General features: G+C 38.3%; 1 protein-coding gene across 2 annotated transcripts in view; it reads left to right on the forward strand.

The window, feature by feature from the left end:
• NALCN (sodium leak channel, non selective) overlaps nucleotides 1-23,194 on the forward strand; it is a 251,707-nt gene that overhangs the window by 79,371 nt on the left and 149,142 nt on the right. For both annotated transcript variants that reach the window (XM_014944224.1, XM_014944225.1), the window contains exons 8-10: nucleotides 5,079-5,221; nucleotides 5,339-5,443; nucleotides 8,081-8,167. In XM_014944224.1, coding sequence (XP_014799710.1) covers nucleotides 5,079-5,221; nucleotides 5,339-5,443; nucleotides 8,081-8,167 — 335 coding nt within the window. The remainder of the gene's footprint in view (nucleotides 1-5,078; nucleotides 5,222-5,338; nucleotides 5,444-8,080; nucleotides 8,168-23,194) is intronic.

Here is a 23,194-nt window from a genome sequence, read left to right on the forward strand (position 1 = left end):
ATAAAGTAGCCCTCCTGTGGATATTCTTTCTTAGCAGCTTCACAGCAGCCACAAGAAAACTCAGGGAATCCTGATGTGGTAAACCGAGGTAGTCAATAAACATAGGTTACACATGCAGAAGATGCTGGAGTTAATGGCACACCTAAGATTAGTTTTCCTTTTTATTTCTCACTTGGAATAATTAGAAATCACATAGCACAAAGATATTAATAGAAGACAACACCTCAACATCATGCAGCCCCTAACAATATGGGATTTTGAAACTGAAAGCCAGAACGTAACATAGAGTTAGGAGAAAAGTGTTCTGTTGCCCTCCTGTGGATACTCTTTCTTAGCAGCTTCACAGCAGCCACAAGAAAACTCAGGGAATCCTGATGTGGTAAACCGAGGTAGTCAATAAACATTGGTTACACATGCAGAAAATGCTGGAGTTAATGGCATACCTAAGATTAGTTTTCATTTTTATTTCTCGCTTGGAATAATTACAAATCACATAGCATTTATCACATATCTTTTATTAACAGATTAACAGACATATCTTTTATAACAGACATATCACATATCACATATCTTTTATTAAAGATATTAATAAAAGACAACACCTTAACATCATGCAGCCCCTAACAATATGGGCTTTTGAAACCGGAAGCTAGAACATAACATAGAGTTAGGAGAAAAGTGTTCTGTTTCCAGATTTAATGAATTTTCCGTGTGACTTTTTAGCTCCGCTCCTTTAATTTTACATTTATAAAACTACAGCATTATTCAGTGCACTCCCTTTTTCATGATGTCCATTTGCAGAATGAGCTGATTATAGCAAGAGCTGATGTCACAGAGCATGGTGGTGTGACAGATGCAGAAACAAGCATCAGATCCTCTGTGTTTACAAAATTTGCATAATTTCCAGATTTAATGAATTTTCCGTGTGACTTTTTAGCTCCGCTCCTTTAATTTTACATTTATAAAACTACAGCATTATTCAGTGCACTCCCTTTTTCATGATGTCCATTTGCAGAATGAGCTGATTATAGCAAGAGCTGATGTCACAGAGCATGGTGGTGTGACAGAGGCGCAGAAAGAAGCAGCAGATCCTCTGTGTTTACAAAATTTGCATAAATATAAAACACAATATGTAAAATACCATCTCAGCATAGTGATACTCTTCTGTCGACTCTGGGTCCTTTTTTAAATGAGTACCTTCTATATTCTTTAGGTATTTAGAAGATAAGGTTTTGGCAGGATAGGTTTCTTCACTCCCCTCTGGAAAATCATCACCTATGTCCTCCGGCTCTTTCAGTTCTTATCTCCCTGCTACTCTACTTGTTTGTATAGCATGGAAGAGCCAGGTGATCTTGTCTCCTGGAATGGCATGGAAACCAGTAGAAGTTTCTTTTAGTACAACCAGTTGGGTGTAAGAGCAACTATTTCCTCCATACCCCTTCACACTGATGCTCCCAGCTGGTAGAAATTTAGGCTTTGGAGAAGGCATAAGCCCCTGCATTTCAGTGCTGAATGCCCATATACCTAAATATGCATTATTAGTAGGGGTACAGTTTGTCTCTCCTGTCTGTTCTTCTATAAGGTATGAGGCAAGTGAGAATGTTGCGTAAGTTGGGCAAGATTCATTCTTTATTCGCATACTAAATTTTTCATTTTCTGAACTTTTTTCTTTTGCTTTTAATAATGACCGTGCACAGTTGTAATATGTTTCCTTTCCCATACTAAATCTTTCATTTCTGAACTTTTTTCTTTTGTTTTTGGTAATGACCGTGCACAGTTGTAATATGTTTCCAAAGGTAGAAATGTTTGCTGGTTGCATAAAAGCAGTCTCTTGAGACTGATACAGATTACGATAGTGATTTACTTAGTTTTAATCTGTGTATTGAGAAATATTTTCCTTCCTTTTTTTTCTTTTGATTAACCATCAGCATGGTTAAAGGAGTTGTTTTATTGTAACATCAAAATGTGGGATTTATTAGACAAGTTCAAACAAAAGCACTGAAACAGAAAAAAAATCAAAGTATGTTCCTTTATTTTACTTTTGTTGTCATCAGAAAGTTCCTCCTAAATGACTTTAATCTTTCTTGCCACAAAGTTTTAAACGTCTACTGAAACAAATAGGAAATTAATACTAAATATTTTATAGATATTTTTATTTACTAAGATTTAACAATATTTTAGTTGCAGACGTTGAGCTCCTGGTCCCAAATTCAGAAAGTTACCCGTGCCAACGTGCCTAAACTGATGAGTAATGTCATTGTAGTTGTGTGTTTAACACTTTGCTTGGTTCAAAGCTTTTTCATGACTGAAGTATCTCGCTGATGCCTGTACTTCGATTGCATGAACCTTGATCTAAATGTTCAGGACATATTGACAAGAGATGACTACATTTCTAAGTATCTGGGGCCTACTGTGTATCTGAATAGCCACGCTCTGCAGGTTTTCAAGCCGTTGTTCCCCCTGCCACCCACATTCCTGCTTTCCAAACTACAGGATGTTCTATGCTGTCGTGTCCCTAACCATGGGACCCCTAGCACTGTGTAGTCAGGACTTAAGCCCTCTGAACTTGCAGAAGATGACAGTATGTCACTGATGGAATACTGACATCTGTGGAGAAGGAGAATTTTGCCATGTAATCTAAGAGGCATAAGTTAGATTTCACACATGGCAGCATCACCATGTCTGTTTGCTTGTGATGCATCCCACCATCATTTAAAATTTTGATACTCACTCTCCCTCTATACAGATTTGAACATGGTGAGATAAACAGGGCATACTGCCGTGAAAGGAGATGCTTTAATAACTTACACATTTGCTTTAGGAAGATATAGTTAGATATTGAAGAAATACTCAGAAAAATAGAACCAGTTGCTGATTATCTTCAAATGTAACTTCTAAAAGCAAAAACATGCAGTAAGGCAGATGTTAACTAAGAATTACTCTTCTTTTTTAAAACAAAACATATTGTGGTGTTGGATCCCTTATTGTCTTCTCTTTGTCCTGTATCCAGTTGTAACAGTATTTACACAGATAATTAACAGCATGGTTCCTGGCATGAGTACTGAAAGCTTTATTACTTTCTAGTCACATATGTTAAGTAAGAAATCTATATTCTTACTGGTGATTGCTTTCTAATAGCCTTAAGAACACCTGTACCAGTTATATACGAGCCATATAAGTGTCACAGACAAACACGTATTATTTTAATTGGGTTAATTGTGCATTTTTGTCCATTCACAGTATTGCTTTACTGTGGCAGATGGCCCAGTGTATGTGTTATAAATACTTTGCATGACATCCCCTCTGTTTTACTAATCTTCGCTGTGACTTTCCCATTGGTAATGACTAATTACAGTTTCCTAGCCAGCAACTTTTAATAGATTCCTTTTCTTTTCTTAATCTCTGCCTGTCCTCAATAGCACTGTTTTGTTCAATAATTTAATCAGTTCAGCAACAGTATAATATTAGATAATTGAACCATTACTTTATGAATTTTTGAAATGCAAGATACCCATGAAGTAATCACTGATGAATATTTCAGTATTGATAGAGACCACTCTCTTTTCTGAAGAAACAGAAGGGGTTTTGGTATCTACACTTGAATGCTTTTTCTTTCCTTTTATTTTTATTTCTGTCCCTGGATCCTGAGAACCATATGCAGTAAATAGGAAGGAATCCAGTAACCAGAAAAATTAACAGAAAGTATTAACATTTTTGCCTACACACCATGACCACGTTAACCATTCAACACCTACATATCAAAGGAGGGAGTTTATGCAGAAAAAACTCCATTCATCCCTGTCTCCTCTTATCAGTGAAGATTTCTCTGCAAAAGGGACTCCCTAAGGCAAAACCACTTCCAAGTTCATCTCACCCACCTGCGCTGGCAGACAAAAGGATGTAGATGCTGCAAATTCAGAATAACAGTGCAGAGCTTCTTACAGGCTGGTGTGATTTTGGGGTGAAACTCCTGGACTCAGGAATTTCTGACTAGAACCAGTCCTTCCTCTGGGAAGAGGATACAGGTACCAGATTGGCTGGTTCATGCTCACCATCTGGATGTTGCTAGCAGCTGCTGTGTTTTGCTAAGGGCAGTCCTCATCACGCTCCCTCTCTTTTATCCAAGATGTTTCATGAAAGGAAGCAGTAGTGGAGCGAAGCTAGCAGGTGGCTGTAGGACAATTCCACGATTTCACAGCGGTTTGTGAGATTTCACAGTTTAATTTCACAGTTTAATTGTGTTCCTTCTCAGAACAAAAAAAATCACTTCAAACAAGAATTCCGTATGAGCCCTAACCGCAGTCTGTATTTTGAAGTTTTCATTGCAGAGATATAAGGAGGAAGGGGGAGATGGCTGGAGCATGTTATCTCTCAGAGACTAGGATGAGTTTGGATCTTAAATTTAAAATTAGTAACTTCATAGCTTTTATTCACAAATGGCTTCTGCCCACATAAACCCCTCATAACTTTTCTTTCATCTCCTCCCTCCCCTCCCCAGAGTGATACAGGAAGTTCAACTTGAAAATGCTTTAACTTTTTTTAAGGCAACAAATGTATGTTAATGTAGGTACCCTGGCTACCTGCCTGAGTTTTGAAACTGTTCAGTAGCTTGTTGTAGGCACTGAAGTGTGCTTGTTAGTGTTGGGCATCTTCTCCGTGTGTTGCTGCTTATTCTGTGTTGCTGATATTAATAGTGATTCCTTTCACCCGCTGAATGTTGACCCTGATAGTTTTAATTAAAACTGCCTTTTCTCACGGATGCTGCTGAAGTCACATGATGGGATAAGTTCTGCCTTTGGGGACATTTGCTACTGCCAGTGAACCTGTCCAAGGGATTGTGTATGTGTGTCCAGGGAGAGAAGGGAGTCTGGTCTGATAAAAAAAAAATTCATATTCAGTTCCAAAAGGAAGAAACATGGAAATGCACCTGAAAAGCTTCTCTTTGAAGAGAGGAAAAGAGAGCTGATAGATACCCTTTAGAGAAAAGGAAAATAAAATAGATAAAAGGTTATTGTCTGCTGATATTGAAAACTTTCAGGGAGGCTTAATGCCAAACTTTTTCATTTTTCCTTTGACAGGTACAAGCATATTTACTGTTTACGAAGCTGCTTCTCAGGAAGGCTGGGTGTTCCTTATGTATCGAGCAATCGACAGCTTTCCCCGATGGCGTTCATATTTCTATTTCATCACCTTAATTTTCTTTCTGGCCTGGCTTGTTAAGGTACTGAAAAATGTGTTCTTTAAAAACCTGTCTGAAATGTAGATCATATTAGAATTAATTTCTTCTCTTCTTGCTGAGCTTTGTGTCAGCCATTCTTTCTTGTTTTTTTTTTTTCAGAATGTTTTCATTGCAGTCATCATTGAAACGTTTGCAGAAATCAGAGTGCAGTTCCAGCAGATGTGGGGGTCCAGGAGCAGTACAACTTCAACTGCCACCACCCAGGTGAAGCACCTGAGATACTGAAATTCTCTGGGGACTTGATTGGATTTAGTTAATTAATGAATTATAAGCAAAAAAATCTTGTTAATTATTATTTTATCTGACTTACTTGACCTAGGTTGTTACTACAAATACTTTAAAGCTGATCTATGAATTTTCATTTAAAATCAAATTCTAAAGTATGTTATCCGACTAAGCTTTCTGTAAAAAGAATGATAGAGAAGACTAAAGTAGTTCTCAGTATAGCTATGTTATCACTAAGTTTTTAGTTTCTTTTACTGAAGTAGGATAATGCTTTTTTTATCATGTCATTGGTGGGTATGAAATTAGGGTTGCTATTGAATATCACTTTCTGTCCTAAGGAAGAAGAGGTGAAATTGCTAGCTGTAGCTTGAAGAAGAGAGGTCAGAGGGCAGCTGAAGTGTTTGGGGAAGCTGAACCTGGAACTGAGAAGGGCATATTGAGACCAAGGAAGAATGAGGTGCTGAGGCAGTGTAAGAGCCACCCTAATATTTGGGATAGCTACAGAAAATGAGACTCTGAATATGAGAGAATGAGTAGGAGGAAGCCATGATAGGAAGGGTGCTATGTGTGGGCTGGATAGTGTGAAAGACCTGCTATGAAAAACGGGGGCTAAAGGGTTGAGATTTGAATTCTCCCACTCATTATTGTAACAATCATATGTATCTTCATTCTATAAAAGGCCAGGCTTTTCTAAACTAGTGCAGTTTGCTATCTATAAGAGGGACCAGTACTGACTGCCTACAAAAAAACCTTAGGAAGACAGATATGAGAAACATACCCATGAGGAAATTTTTTTCTAACCTCTGAAGCTAGAGATTATTTATTTTCTGAAGCCAGAGGATTTAAGTGTTTCCAAAATATGTATTTAATATTTTCTGATATTCCTTTGGATATTCCTGTAATCCATATGTAAATCTAGTCCTTTTCTGTCTTCTGCTACTTTTTTACCTCAAATAGACTCTGTGGCAATAATTTCTACTCTACGTAAGTCTTTGTGAAAGCAGACTTGATGATATCAATTTAAAATCTAACAAAAAAATTACTTTTCCACATGACACATACTTAGCCTGAGGAACATAATGTGTTTCATCTCCAATGGGACAAATTCCTGAGCCATATTGGTTTAACCAACAGACTCTCAGCTAGAAGCTGGAATAGAGATATCAATGTAGGGAAACTTAAGAAGCAGCCAACACTAAGGAATTTCAAGGATGAAAGAAATTCCCAAAATAACATCATCATGCTAAAGAATATGAACATGTTGAATATAAATTGCATCATACAAAATAAAAATGGCATGTTGGCTGCAGACAAGCCAATGGCTACTTTGAGTCACCGGCCTAATGGGACATAAAGGGAAGCCAGCTTACTGAACTACAAAAAAGATGTATCTTTTTCTGTATTAAGAAGGGCAGAAAATTTCTTGCAGAACTTCTTGTTCAAAGGACCAGATTAAAGTTAAAAACCTTGCTTGTTTTCTGCATTAAATAACCTTGAGAAAAAGCAACAATATATTGCTTCGTTTGCCCACTTCAAAAATCATTAAACTGGTCCTGAAACTTAGTCCTATAGAAAAGAAAAGGAGTGTCTGAGAGTCAAAGTCGAGGAAGGGCTCTCTTGAGAAGGATAAAAGGAGGTTCTTGTAAAGCACTTCAGCACTTCACGTTGAAGCGTGGTACAGAGAGGAGGAATGCAGTGCTGATCTGAGCCAGCAGCGTTGCAACACAGTACTTGTGTGACACTGTCCCCAGTCGAATGACCACTTCTCTCAGGATGGCTTTTAAGCTCTCAAGGTGACCCGTTTGGGTCCTGGGTGTCAAGGAAAAGGCAGGAACTTTGCCACACTTCATTACATAGTATATGCAGGCTCTCAGGTGGCAATTCAAAATGCTAGAGCCATTCATTTTCTTTCAAGGAGGTGGTTTCTCAGAGTTCCTTGTGTCCAGCAGTCTGCATCTTTTTATGTCCAGATTTCTGCAGGGGGAAAGAAAAAAAATGAATGCCTACACCAATGCTTCCAGAGGTTATTGGCAAAGTGTGAATACCACTGTGGTCAAGAGAGCTTTCCCCATTCACATCATTAGGGCCAGGATGTCATTCAGCTATTTGCAGGAATTACAAGCTCTGGGTAACAGTACAGAAGGACTGTACAACTACTCTTGATATGCATCAGTGCAACAAAAATGAAGTCTGATCCCTGGAGTAAAATAATTTTGCGGTTAAAAAAGACAAGGTGGTCTATTATTTCCAAATGTACCATGAAACTTATTTTTTGGTGACAGTGTATTTGTGTTTCTTCAGGATAAGTTTACCCTAGTAAGGAATTTATTCTGAACAGTACCACCAAGTAATGATTCCGATCAGAGATTAATTGAAACTGTTTCTATGTTAGGACTAATAGAGACACATTGTGTTTGATGTTATCTGAGTAAAATTCAGCATCTATTAATTTTGAAAAAAGAACACGTTGCTTTTTTTCTGTAGCAGTAAGACACATTTTCCTCTTATCTTAAACTAGCTATCATCAAAATGTATGCAGATCCTTAAGGCAAATGTATTAGATTTCACTTGAATGTGTTTGCACATAAAACATTTCTGACAATTTTCCCTTTCAAGATGTTTCATGAAGATGCTGCTGGAGGTTGGCAGCTTGTGGCTGTTGACGTGAATAAACCCCAGGGCAGAGCTCCTGCGTGTCTACAGGTATGACATTGCTTTTTAATATATCAGTGTATGTAACAAGCACCACTCAAATGTTGGCATAAGGAGACTGTGAGAAACAGCTACAATAGTTTTAGTCATAAATTTCTTGAAATCCATTGCTTTCTGCTGTGTAGGCTTGTTCTTGAAAATCACAGATCAACAAAAAAGATACACCACAGCCAAAGGGAGAAGATTAGAAAAATATATTCCTTATAAAAGCTCTGGAGAAAGATGTTAGATTTTTTAAATATAAAAAATGTATGTAATCATCCTTTATCTCTCGGGCTTTATATACAAATTGATTCCCCTCCTAGGTTATTCACAACAGAAATGGTTGTTTATTAACTGCAAAATACAATAACGTATTCCAGGAAGCAGAACTAATCATAATAAACAGAGAAGTACCTCATTTCTTTTGTTCCATTTTGAAAATAGGCTTACAGAAGAAGGGGGAAGAGGCGTGTAGGTAGTAAGCCATATAGTGTTTGAAACTTCCAAATTTAATATTCTCACTTGGATGTAGTTGAGTTTTTTAAGCTCTGTCCTCATTATTTAAATAAATCCATACTAAGATAAGTAATATTTTTATAAGTCCCATTTTATTACAGCACATTGTACAGCATCTCAAAGTTTTGAGTTGCAAGGTAAATAATGTCACTTCTGGAAGAAAAAAACTTGCTTCAGATAGAAAGCCAAATCTACTATGGCAATCTGATAGCATGATGTTTGCTGGCAGTCTTGGTTATGTTTGGTTTAATGTGTAAACTAAGATACATGTACTTGGCAGTATATACAGTGCTGAACACTAAGCTGGCAAGCACCTTTCATCCCCCCCACAAGCCGTTCATTCTCAAATATCTCTGTTTTGTCAAACCACTGCCTTATATTTAATTATAGCATATTTCTTAACTGATAATTCCTCTTCCCAAATTTATGTCTTGATGTGGACAGCAACAGGAACATCGTTTCTAGTGTTGTTAAGTAACAGTCTCAGGCATGTGGATAAAATGTAGCTGAACTCACAATGAAAACTCCTCCAGATGAAAGTTAAGATAGCATCTGACTTACCTGGTCTGCTTTTGTTGTCCATAGTATTGCATTCCTGCCCCTTTTAGGAACCACGTGAACACACAGTAAGTTGTGTTCCCAGGAATGCATCAGTGGATGTTGTAACTTTTTATAACTGCAACTCAACTAGCAGTTTTCTTCTCATTTTTCATCCCTCAGTGCAACATCTGCGGGGTTTCCAGTAATCTATGACCTTGCTGGATGTCAGTCCAAGGAAAGCTATCCAAAGGAAAGCAGTGCATTAAAATGTTATTTTATTAGAATAGTGCCCAAAATAGGCTTTATTCTTACGAAATACAGACTAAAATACAGCCCAAAGAAGCAAAATCTCAAGGTCTGGCTAAACACACACACACCTTCAGTTATCTCACCATGCATTATTGTTTCAGTTCTATCAATCCAAAGTAAAAAGAAAATAGAATTCGTAAGAAATTCAATTCATGTATTTATAGTCTTTGCAACATGTTGAAGGCATTCTTTGTGCATTAATTCCCTAGTGAGATATGTGGTGGTTATTTTCTAAGAGCTTGGGTGTGTGTTGTTCCTTAAGAAGATCATGGTGCATAAATCTGAATCTAGGAAAGAGTTAAACATATTGGAGAATATATATCCTGCCTTTAGGACACATTCAATTAACGTGCATTCTTCTGACCTTTTTTAGTTAAGTATATTGTCATTCAATATCCTGTGAAGGATGGAGTTATTGGAAAAAGGTAGTGAAGACTCTCTATTGCCCTGTATAATTTTAATTAAATTTTGCAGTAAGTTTGGTTTTATTAATTCCTCTCTGGGCTCTGTAAATATTACTGCTCCAAATATGAAAGAGAACATTATTAAAAGTTCTGTTTCAACAGTTACACGGGTCTGGGTCCGTGCTTTGGTGAAACTCCACTTAATCAGCGTATTGAGTTATTTAGAATTTACTTCCTCAACAAACTGTACTGTGCATCAGGAGAGGAAATATCCTAGTGGTGAAGGGGATGAAGAGGGACTGTGGAGATACGGGTTCAATTTACTGGCCAAGCACACATTTCCTGTAGACCTTGAGAAAACTACTTAGTAGGTATCTTTGCATTAGTTCACGTTCCTTCTGGTGGGAAAGTGCATCCCTCCCAGATTTGGCTACTATCATGTTTAAACTTACTGTGACTACTTGAAAGGCACTACAACAAGATGGGCTTGTGCTGTCAAAGTTGGCGAATGGATACATCTAGCTCTCTAAAGCAGGGAGTTATGGAGGAAAAAATAATGTGATTTATGTATGGTGTGTAACATAAAAACCTCTCTAATACAGGTGTATTGGATTTGCATGGCAAGGTTTTGGTAGCAGGGGGGCTGTTAGAAGCTTCCCCCATGTCTAATAGAGCCAGCTGGCTCTGAGAGGGACCTGCTGCTGGCCAAGGCCTGAGCCCGTCAGCGACGGTGGTAGTGCCTCTGGGATAACACATGTAAGAGGGGAAAAATAGCTGCACAGCAGCAACCAGGAGAGAAGAGTGAGAATATGTGAGAGCAACAGCTCAGCAGACACCAAGGTCAGTGAAGAAGGAGGGGGAGGAAGTGCTCCAGGTACTGGGAAGACCATGGTGAGGCAGGCTGTCCCCTGCAGCCCATGGAGGGTTTAACGGTGGAGCAGATATCCATCTGCAGCCCATGGAGGACCTCATGCTGGAGCAGGTGGATGTGATGAACTGACTGCAACCCCCATTCCCCGTCCCACTGTGCTGCTTGAGGGGAGCAGGCAGAGAAAATTGGGAGTGAAGTTGAGCCCGGGAAAAAGGGAAGGGTGGGGTGAAGGTGTTTTAAGATTTAATTTTAATTTCTCATTACCCTACTCTCATTGGATTGGTAATACATTAAATTAATTTCCCCAAAATGAGTCAGTTTTGCTTGTGACAGTAATTCCTGAGTAATCTCCCTGTCCTTATCTCAACCCACAAGCCTTTTGTTGTATTTTCTCTCCCCATGTCCAGCTGAGGAGGGGAGTGATAGAGCAGCTTTGGTGGGTACCTGGAGTCCAGCCAGGATCAACACACCACAACAGGTTTTGGAAGACACTTCACGTGGACTAGCTGAGTCTGTTAGGTTTTACTAGTTTGGCCTTTGTATGACCATGCTTACTTCCACAGACCAGGTCAGATGTTTCAGCCTGGCAGGCCTTGCTAGCCTAGGTAGAACATTGCAATGGCATGTGGAGCAATGCTGCTCTTCCTGAGCAAACAAGAATTCAGACAGATACCGTACAGATTCTGTGAAGAGACTTTCTAACTTGCTTTGTCTCACACAAACATTGCTGATCTGCAAAGAGGGGATTACAAAGGAGTTTCAGAATCTCATCTCGTATGTGGTGTGCCTTGGTGTGTCTAAGCTGCTGGGCAGGTGAGCAAGCACCACTGTGTTTGGCAGGGTACCTCCTCTTGTCTCTCCTGAGAGCCCACCTGCCTTTCCACTGGGCACATGGCAGATGGGCACAACAGAAGCAGCGTGTGCATATGGGATAAGCCTCTTGTTTACAGCAGCATAGTAATTAAATTAAGAGTAAAGATGGGCATTAATCTGGTGTTTTCAAAGAAATCTAAATCAGACACCTAACTAAGTTTTCTTTAGTTTTTGTAGGAGTGGCTGGAAGTGGCAACATGAAAAATTAGTATCAGTGTGGTTTCTGATTTTGACTTGCAAATCTATTCTAATGTGGGGCAAAGAGGCTTTTATTTCGGTATAATGGTTTTATATTTTTTGCATTTTTCTTTTGAGTGTTCCCAAAGGTGCTTTGTGGTCTTTTATTACTTATTCTCACTGTTCCCCATGACTGGCATTGATTTTAAATATTGATTTTCTTTTGTCACTGAAAAATAATCTTTGAGTTTTCCATTCCAACATGAACCATTTGGCATGAATGCATGCTGAGACTCCCACATTGCCACATTATTTTGCTGTTGTTGATATCACTTTAACACATTGTAGTGTGTTAGAACTTCCTGCCTACCGTGATTTACTCCTACGAGCACAGTAGGAAGCTCTCAGTTCACAAATAAAGAAAAACGGAGCACCAGGTTCCAGAAAAAAATCCTTTAAAAAACTCTTTGAGCATGTATTTATCCCTTTAATCCTCTGTTAAAGGCACCCTATGTTTCTTATTATTCATTTCCTGTTAATTTTAGTGGTTGTTGATGTTTTTGTCACTCCTTCCTTCTCTTAGTCTTGTCTGCAAAGACTTGTAAAATACTCATACTGATTTACAGCTGAACTGGAACGTTTCAACTCGCATGTCTCCCGTGGACCGGTGGTTGGTATTACTAACACCAAGTAATCACATCTTCAGTCTTCTCAATACATGGTTTTGTAATAAACAGAGAAAGCCTGGAACTGTGGTTCCTGTGGGGAGCAATGAGCCAGACAGCAGTTCCCTGTTCATGGTAATATTTTGGGGTTGTATGTCCAGCAGAAATGAAATGCACAGCTGGAGATGGAATGATGTTTAGAAAAATCCTGGGAACACTGTGTGGTATGTCAGCATAAATGGAAGTGGTCACCGACTCAGAAACCATATGTGCACTTGTACTCTTGATAGCAAAATCTTTAACAGATTAAAAATACTATATTCACTTTTAATCATATATTCTCTATCTAAGGAAGAAATATAAGGTCACAAAGCTATGATCTGAGCAAGCAAGCGACATTATTGTGATTACAGTGCTCTTGAACGTATGATTAATGTCAGAAATTTAATCATATCTTTTTACCTCCAAAAAAATTTAGTCCCTTGTGCTGCATAATATTCAGAATGTGTCTGCTCAATTACAGAATTTTAGAGAACCTTGAAGGAGAGACAAAAAAAAAAAAAGTAATATCACAAGACAGAAAACATTTAGAGGGTGGAGGAGACATGGCCAGAGAAGTAAGAATTTAGTGGTTTAGCAGTTTCATAATGGATATATTGAAAGGGAGGGAGAGAAATGAGATGAAACAGTACTTAGAGATTTTCACTGCAGGAGTAACAGAAGTAGAGTGCAAGTGGGTTTTCCTCTCTTTTCCTTCATGGGAAGTAATTATTGGTGAACCAGAAAAGTGTGGTACTCTATTTATATACTAATTTGCCCTTTAGTGTAACTTTGGAATCAAGCAAAAGTTATGCCAGCTCAGTTCTGTTCTCTTCTTACCTACAGTGGCTTTCATTAAATTGAGTACATATATAATACATTTCTTCCAATTAACTGAAATCCTCTCTTACAGTGAAAGAAAAATCTTTTCTTTCAGTTGGCTAAAATTAAGTTTTGATTTGAATGAGTTTATTATTTGAGTATATTATGAGAGTTTATTCAGAAGCAGTTTAAATTGATTCCAAATCCTAAACTTCTGAGGCTGTCATTAAAAAAAAAAAATACTGCTTTTTTCTTATGCCCTGTTCTCATTTAGAAAGCCTAGAAATTGCATCAGTTAACTGAAGCTTGGATAGTTCAGGGGTGTACTTGGCACTGAAGCAGGGCTGAAAAAACAACCATATTAGTTTTACTGAGGAAACTCAGGAGCAGAATATGCAAAGTGTAAATGTAAAAGCAAGCTGTTAGTTTTCATGAAGTAAAAATGGTGAAAAAAATGAGGTGGAATGGAACCTTCTGCAGGGAAACTAAACATGTTGGCAAAAGAGGAATATGCACAAATCCAATCTTTCTCCTACCCTCATGGGAAGATAGTAAATCCAAGGCATTATGAAAAGAAAAAGAAGGAAAAAAAAAAAAAAAGAAAAAAGAAACTTCCAGTATTTTCCACTTGTACATAGGATATGGGAAGAAATAGTGAAGTGTGGTGAATGGAGTAAAGGGGCAAAAACTCCCAAGATCTAACTCTCAGACTCTGGTTGGGGATTTGCAAATTGAGCTGCCATTAAATGTGTGCTCATTTTCAGCTTTATGCCTTTTCAGCTGTTGCCTTCCTCTTCTGTCTGCTTGCCCCCTTTTTTTCAGGGGCTTTAACCACAGTAGCAATGGCAGCTGAAGTGGTGGTGAGTTTACTCCTGGGATACCTCAGCTCACTGTCTCATCTGGTAATGCAAACTGGTGCTCACTTCAGCTTGTTTTACTAAAAGAAGTCATGAATTCAGACAACTGAAATTATTACAGTCAATTTAACTGGAGGAAGGAGGGGACAGGGTAACTACAATGTAAATGAGCTGCTGCTGCGGTGTTGAGAACCACTATCTTTTTTTGATATGAATTAAAAAAATAATGTCATAAAACTGGAGAATCAAGCAAGTTTTGCCCATATACTCTTTTTTTGTGGACTTAAATTTGACATTTTTTACTAAAAGGGACCTGAAAAGTAGTAAGTCCCATGATGTAGATATCAGAGAATGCATAAAACCAGCAGACAAACAGTGCATTTGCTGTATCTCCAAAATCGACCAGTAGCAGAAATAGGCATAAATAGATCATCCTTCTCTGGGCTTCTGGATATCCATTTATGCCATCGCTCTCTATCTTAGACTCCAGCAATCATTCATTTAGGGACTTTCTGAAGTGGATGTTAAATTTAGGCCAGTATATATAGTATCTATTGATGGATTTATCACCCATCAATTTGTCTGCCCTTTTTTTTTAATCCATTTATTGTTTTTGGCCTCCAGAGTATCCTGTGGGAACAAGTTACATAAAGTAACTGTGTAGTGTTTTAATTGATTACAATTGAGGCATTGATTTGCCGATTTTCCTGAGATTGCTCAGAAATTACAAAAAATGTAGTGCAAAGATTATTGGTTATAATTTTGAGATGGATGCTCCTTTTCAATAAAACAAAGAATTTGAATCAAGGAAGCTTGACAATGGCAGCATCACAAGCTGTTGTAACATGCAATCAGTAACAAGAGGAGGGCAGACATGAGTGTCTGAAAACTATAAACACCAAGGTATGGGGTACAGTTGGTTTATGTTTGTGCTTGTGTATACAAGTAGAATTACTAGTCATGAAGAAACCTCAGAAAGGGAAATAGATTTTGAGTATCAGGACTGTTAGAAAAAAAGAGATTAATGTATTTGGTGACAAGGCTGTCATTTGTAAGACAACTTTCAAATCTCCCATAGGTAATATTCTGGTATGAACAAACATTAACTAACTTAATGATTATTAGATTCCTATTGTAATTTTGTCTATGCTTCTATTTCTCTGCTATTGTATACATGTATGTAAAAGAAAAGTAATTTCAAGGGGGTACAGATCTGCATGTGTATTTCCCTCCTGCAAAGCATACAACCAACCTTCTTCCCTTCCTCCTCTTCCTTCCTTCTCTTCCCTCTTCTTCTCTCCCTTCCCTTCCTTTCTTTCCCTTCCCTTCCTCCCCTCTTTCATACAGCATGTATGTTAACAATGAATTAGACTTAGTTCTTTTATGTTCATAGTTACTTCTCCGTAGTTTTCCATTTACTTGCTGAACTGTCTGTTATTGTTCATTACAATCAAATAAATTACTAGCCACAGTTTGTAGCAGTCTAACCACAGAAACTAAACAAAAAAGAAAGAAAACATGTTATTGATTTCACCGTTTTGCGTTTGAACAAATAGATTTCATGAACATGACTTCCTCAGCTTGAATATGTAATTTTCCTGCAGACTTAAAATATCAGAATCCCGACACAAAGACAAAACAGATAGGTGTTAAACGATGATTAATCATATAAAAGGGTGGTGGTTTTCCTTGGCAGTATTCTTTATTAGAGGAGGGCCTGCTGCAGCAGAAAATGTGGTCACATCAGGCCCTTGGCATCTCCTGGGGAGATTTAGGAACAAGTATTTGGGATTTATCTGAGGTAGTAGATTTTCAAAAATCTTGTATGTCAGAGTTGTGGAAGCCTTGGCTGACACTAATAATCAGTCAAGATCTCTGAACTTCCCATTATTTTTGGACAAGCTGAAAGTAGAACCTTTTGTGTAACTCCTAATTTTCAAATGAGGCACCAGAAAAACATTCTGTTCCAGAAGTAGTAAGTTTTGCATAAGGAATTTTTGTAAATCTTGACCCTCTTTCACACAATGCCATACAGTTCACCAATAAATGACATTAAGTAGTGACATTCAGTTCTTCCAACATCATGGTCAAATTAATAAGCTAAAAATCTGCCACAATAAAAATGTGCAAGTTGCTATAATATCTTTAAAAGACAGCTTCAGGTATGTGGATTTTTTTTACTGTCAGTCTTTTTACAGGGATCTGAACAGGCAGCGTCGACCATTTTTCTAGTGTTCTTTTCAGCAATGGACTTCAGTACAGCTTGTACCCATAATTTGCACTTAGAAATTTTGGGGCACATCAAGTGTCAGTGGATTATAGAAACTATTCAGTAATGCCACTGAAATTAAAGTTCAGCTGAGTTTCCTTTAGAAAATTTTCTTTCTGGGGTTAAATATGTCCAGTGTTTCAAATCCCATCAAACTGAAAACAGGTATTTAAATTGTCATGTAGCTTTTTTGTGTTTAGCACAATTACAGCAATCAAAGCATTGGAAGCAGCAGTAGCAGCATGACTTCCTTTAGAGCTGTAACTTGGATGACAAATCTGAGCAAAGTGGAAGACTGCAGAGTCTTAGAATAAAACTAGCAGGGATTTTTTTTTTTATTCATGTGAGTTTTTTTCCCCTAGATATTTTCCATATTTCTAGTATTTCTCAAAGAAAGGTCTCTTCACTAGGGCTGCAAAGAACATCATGTACTATAGCTGTGTAGGTTATTAGATGGTACTTTGTAGATGTTCTTTTTTGATTTTTGAAACTTTAAAAAAATGCACTTGGAATCTTTTTGATACTTGTTGGGGTCTCTAATCCTTTGGGATTTTGGGAATCTGAAGATAATTCATGAGTTGGAGATGCTGAATTGCATTCTCGGTATTTTTGTAGTCATGGGGAGACTACGTAAACTGTATGGCCTTCTCAGCACCTCAGTGAAGCTCCTAAGAGTAAGTGGGATGAGTCTAAGCTAACAGGTATTTAAACAAAGTGGTCTTACTGAATTCTGAACATTTTAAGTTGCTATTTCATATTCAGATTAAAATTTTTACTTTCAATTATTCATAAATATGTCTCACCAAAAAAAAATCTGCGAGGTAAAGGTTTTGCCTTTTCTTATCGTATTCTTGGTATTCTGAACACTGGCTTTTTTGAGAATCAGTATCATACTGATTCATCTCGTGTCTTTCTGTAAGACCTTAGCAGATGCCAGTGGTAGTACCACAGTAGCACAGAGCCAATAGAAAGAGATGGGCATTGCCAGAGGGCAGCCAAAGCTCCGAATCTGGTGTTGCCCATCACTCTACAGTCTGCATCAGAGTGCGGGGTGTTTACTTTCCGATTTTAGCTGTCCAGTTCTTTTGGGGTGAATCTCTAAAGCTAGAGTATTTACCTCCTCTTTCTCCAGTAGGCCATAATAATCTATATTATTTCTTTCTGATGTGCAGAATTAAACCAAAATTAAGTCCTGCTTCAGCAAGCATACATACTGATTTTTCATAAGGATTTTGCATTTATTAAATCCTACTGAAGTCAGTAAAAGGTACCTAGAGCTTTGAGAATCATGTTTTCATATCAGTGATTTCATTGACATAAACGCACTTGTTATACAGAGAAGTATTTGCACTGGCATGTCAAAGTCTACATCCTTTATCCTTTGTGAATTCTCAAAATGCCAGCTAGAGAGAAGCATCTTCAGCTGACCTATGTATTTTAACAAGTTGAAGGCTGTACTGCAGTACAGTAAATTGAAATCTTCAAGCTGCTTCCCTCACAATTTTGCTTCCCCTTCCTAGGATTCCCTTTCTTTCCTATGCTTGCTTCAGACCTTTGAAAAGAGGGTCTTTGAGGCCTGACAGGAGTGAAGAGGAAGGCTAGCAATGTGTCATGTAGGGGAAGGACACTGAGTTTCTTCATGTTTAACATATATGAACTGATAGCACATGTTTGCAGCTCTTCTTTGGCATAAACACACTTTGATTTCTAGCCTGAGACTTAGTTTGGTATTCAGGGGGAATATTTTGCAGTTTGAAGTCTTTTTTTTTCCTTCTGTCTGTTATTTTAATTTTTCCATATAAAAAAATAAAATTATTTTTGGTTCTTGTCTCACAGCTTTCAGATAATGTACACAACTGAACTGTCGCAACAAGAGTGTGTTCTATAGACCCATTATCTTTATTTTTCTAGCTAGAGAAGGCCAGGATGGATGTCTGGCCCAGAGGGCATCCATGGCAACTGTGGCCTTTCGTACTTGCTTCTGCAGAACAGATCAATTGTGCCCACTTTACACAGTGCTTGGCCCTTTGTGTATTCTGAGCCCCTGTGGCATCCATGTGTCCTTCAGGCACAATTATTTCTCTGTGGTTCTTTTCAGTTCTGAGTATCCAAAATAATGCAAGGGTTGTGTTGAGGCTCATGGGAGCGATAGTTTCATGGTCTGATGCTGAGATCATGCACTGATCCCTGAGAGATTACTCAAGGGTGCAAAGACTTTTGTGTTGTTAGAGGATTGTACAGAATGGAGGGAGCCATGCTTGGGTGTTGTTTTAAAGAGAACTAACTGAAGAGGTACAAACCAGAGCTGTGTAGCCAGCTAGCAATTAAGCAGACTGGATATAGTGATCAGGTTTTGTAGTTGCTTCTTGGCTTTCATTTCTTTAACAGGGTAAAAGTACCAGATGGCACCAGAGAATTAATTTTTCTTGCGTGAAAAGTTTTTAACAAATTCTTTCATAGCACAGGGGCAAAAAGGATACAGTACATGCCTGGTTGTTAATGCTACGTATTTTAAATGAGTGAGCAGAGAGGACAGAAAACTAGAGTGAGGTAGAACAGAGTGTACATTATATGGTACAAACAAGTATGACTAAGACTAATAGCATAAAATTAAGAAAGAGAGAATTTATGGCCAACAATGAATGTTGTAGATTCTGCAGAAGAGTTTGTGTGGTAGCAGGGAAATGCCTTCCAATGGCTGCGGCCATTGTCGAGCCAGGCTGGACAAAAGGCTAGAAAATAATTCTGCATTGGTAGGGATAAGGGTGTGGTGCAGTAGATACTTCTTTTACTCTCTTATAAAATGAGAAAGACAAAAATGAATCACAACTGAAAAACTGGCACTCAGCTATGTTGAGTTCTTTGCCCAACTTTGCCTTTTGTCTATGCAAGGAGCCTTCATCTTTCCACCTCAGCTCAGTGCTGAACTGTTAAATGGGTTTCCTTTTCTCAGGACAGTTGGCAAAATGCTAGCATATTCTTTCCTAGCACACAATAACTGGTTGTTCCTATGGGCAGGAATGGGCATTTAACTTACTTTAGATATCTAAAATTTAGTTATCCACCTGAAGCATAGAAGGTTCTAATTAGTGGAGAGAAGCAGGCAGCTTCAGCAGATACTTTTTTGCTTGTTGTGACTTAAATTTTTGTTATATTTTTGTAGGCTTAGACCCACAACATTCTATTTCATATTTAAATTCCAGTGTTTTAGGTTTTTTCATAACTGCTTTCCACAGTCAGTCATTTTCATTTTATCTTCACCTCATCCTTTGAATAGTATCTTGAGACGTCATACTTTAAGTGCTAGGCATTATTTTGCCATTAATGCCACCTGGTGCATATAATCTATGTGGTGACATTTTATTAATTGCACAGTACCCAGAGTGTATCTAAATCATTTCCTCCTCTCAGTCATAAACTTTTCAGAAAAGTTCGACCTAGGAAAGCAGATCTATACACTAGTAGGCTTGATTTCAGAAGGTGTTTTACTACAGACATTGCTAATACAGCAGAGCTGGTAGTACATGTGCTGTGCTTCTTTCTTTATTTCTGGCCTCCGCTTCCCTCTGTAGGATCCTCGATACTCAGAGGAGGAACTGGAACACTAATTAGTGAGAGCTGACTGTACACCCAGTTCCCTCCCTCATGCTCTCTTTATCTGCATACAGTTTTGCCATACAGTCTGTTATTCTCTTGGCTCAGTACTATCATCTTGGATATCTTCTCAGTTTTCTTTGGTATCTTCTAAGCCATTTCTTTTACTGGGAAACTGCCTCCTACTGACTATTCACGGCTGTTTGCAAGAGAAGTCTTACTGGTTTTATCCTCAGTCACTCAATTTCATCCCCTGCCCAAAGTAAAATTTCCAAATGCTGAATTTCTCCTTCCTTTTCTTCCTCTTCTTTCTTTCCTTTCTTTTCTTCCTTTCCTTCCTTTTCTTCCTTTCCTTCCTTCTCTAACCAAGATTCAGCAACATTAGGTCTATTCTGGCTGTCACTAGCTAAGGGTGATAAACTTTTACTGTTTGTTCAGACCTACTCTTCCTCATCCATTTAGTTGCTGCCGCTCAATCAGAACTCGTAAAGATACACATGCTTCTTCATTCATATGCCTACCCATATATATACCTTTATGCACATCAGTCACTGAAACAGGGCAGAAACAAAGCAAACAACAATAACAGCCCCATGAGCACATTTGTTATGGGTGAACAATCTCAAGCTCTGTCTCTGGAAGATAATCTGAACCATTTCTTCTGGTGGGGGTCTTGATTTTCTGTTGAGTGTATGGCTTTTGTATGCTTTGTGGAGCCAGAATAGCTCCTGTACGGCTCTTTTTGCATAAATTAAATCTTTTCCTATTAAAGCAAACAGTGGTTTGTGCACTGCTAGATATCAGGTAGACTTTAACTATTCCTACCCACAGTGTAAGTGTTTTGCTGAGATCAGTGTGTGGCTGTTTGGTTGGTATTGTTCCATCACAACATCATAGTCATCATTCTACTAAGCGCGCTCAAAGATAAGCTTAATTGAAAGGCAAAATTTTGGTAATCATACATTCTGCAAACCAATCCATTTTTCTCATATTAGTACATTAACTCTTTTTAAGTAAAGTTCCCATTTTTTCTGCACATTGCATACTTCTGTTAAAGTGATTTTGTTGCATACAAGTCTGAAATACCAGTAGCACTGAATTTAAAGTAAAAAAAATAAAAAAATAAAAAGGTGCTACAGCAATAGTAAGGCATAACTAAGGCACAACCACCTAGAATTCAGCACTCAGCTACATCTTTGAAAAGCATGGCAGGATATGGCAGGCAACACACTGGAAATTCACATTTTTACCCTTTTGCCTTTCACATACCTTTGAAATGAGGCTGAAGTAATTACTGGCCAGGAAAAGTTTCAGACAGCGGGGTTAGCATCTCAGCAGAGGTAGACATCAAATACAGTGCTCCAAGGAAGTATTTGGCTGCCTTAACTATGAAGCCGTGCTTCTCCATATGCCATTCTCTGCCTTACTCACACCACATGTTGCAGGGTGTTTCATCTACTGATGTGCATCCTACGGCCCCTTGAAGTTCACTGAAAATTTCAGGACTTTGGTGACCATGTCATTAAAGGCTGTATTATTGCATGCACACACCAGGCACAGATCACCTTAATTCCAGCAATTTGCAATTCATAGCTTTGCAGATTTAATAATGTTCTGTTTTTATCAGATTTACTTTTATCAGGAAATAATTTTCAACTAAGAAGCTATTGAACATACAGGTCCTTATTTTGTTTCCTGAATACCAGTAGTTTTTTTTAGCAAAAAATCCAGTTTAGCAAGCATATGAATCTCAGTAAAGTCATTGAAATATATAAAGATTTTGTGCTGCAGTCCTCTTATTGATGCCGTTGGCATTGTTTGTGGAAAGGTAAGGGTGCAGGTATGGATGGGAGTCTGGTTTACATGGTGTCTTGCAGTGGACGGTATTTTTTTATTTGTGTGCTCTTGGTCAGAAGGATTCCTGTGGGAGAAGGAAGCACTGTTCCTTTTTCAGGGATGCTGCTGAGCGTGCTTCACATGGAGATGGTTGCAAAGGATGTGGATGAAGTCAGACAAGGTGTAGCTATGTTAGCAGCATTAGGTAGCAGCAAGGTAGCAGCATTAGGATCTTACAGCTTATGCCAGGAAACTTCGAGGTGGCAGTGAGTAGGTATCTTTCAAGAAGTGATAGGAGAAACTTCCCGGGGCGTAGAGCAGACTGAGCAGAGTTTATTGCAGCTGAGAATGATGTTAACTAAAACCAAACCTGGAGCAATGATCTGCCTGGAAGGATACTTGGGCAAAGAAAGAGATGTGTATGATACAGAAATACCAGCTTTGGCTTGCCAGTCTTTCAGTTGACTGTTCTGAGGCAGGTTGTTATTCACTGGTTGAGCTGCAAAAGAGGATGATTCACTGCTCTCACATTGGATTTCTGAAAGAAATTTGGTGGGGTATTGTCAGTGTTCTGCAGAGCTAAGTAGAGCCAAGCACCAATGATTAGAGACCTTCTTCTACCTGTCCCTCAGACGAGAAGTGAGGAGGAAAAGGGATGTGACAAGTGCAGTTTTTTTCACGCTCTGTTCCTCCTGATTTTCTCTCTTTCTGTTTGTAGGAAGTGCAGAAGGGAATCAATAAAACCCTGGCACCGTCAAACTCGGCAAGCGTTTTGCCACTATATATATAGTGGAGACAGATTTAATCTCTAATGTTGTGAATATACAACATTGCTTTTGGAGTCATTAAAAATGGCAGATTGAAACAAATCTAAATGCCAAAGAGTGTTGAAACAAATAAAAATAGAATGAACGCCTGAGGCAAAAGAGACATGCTCTTCCTAAGTGTTCCTCCTTAAAGCCATGAAGATTTAGGGGTTTATGGGAGAAAGTAGCTATTTATTTCTCCCAGCTATAAATATAATGAAAAAAGGGAGTTCCTTATGTTTACTCTAGCTGTAAAACATGTACTTCACTGCTTCTATTTAACATTGAACACGTTTCTAGCATACTGCCCAGTTCTTGGAATTAATGATGTACTGTGCTTCAGCAGTTCCAAGAATTGTTTTGTACCTATTTCATTCCTTCAGTGGAACTTAGATGTCTAAATCCTCTTGACTGTTGTGAAAATCTTGATCTCTAAGAAGACTGTTCCACATGTGAGT

Source organism: Calidris pugnax, unplaced genomic scaffold (genome assembly GCF_001431845.1).
Source record: "Calidris pugnax isolate Ruff unplaced genomic scaffold, ASM143184v1 scaffold69, whole genome shotgun sequence".
NCBI lineage: Eukaryota > Metazoa > Chordata > Aves > Charadriiformes > Scolopacidae > Calidris > Calidris pugnax.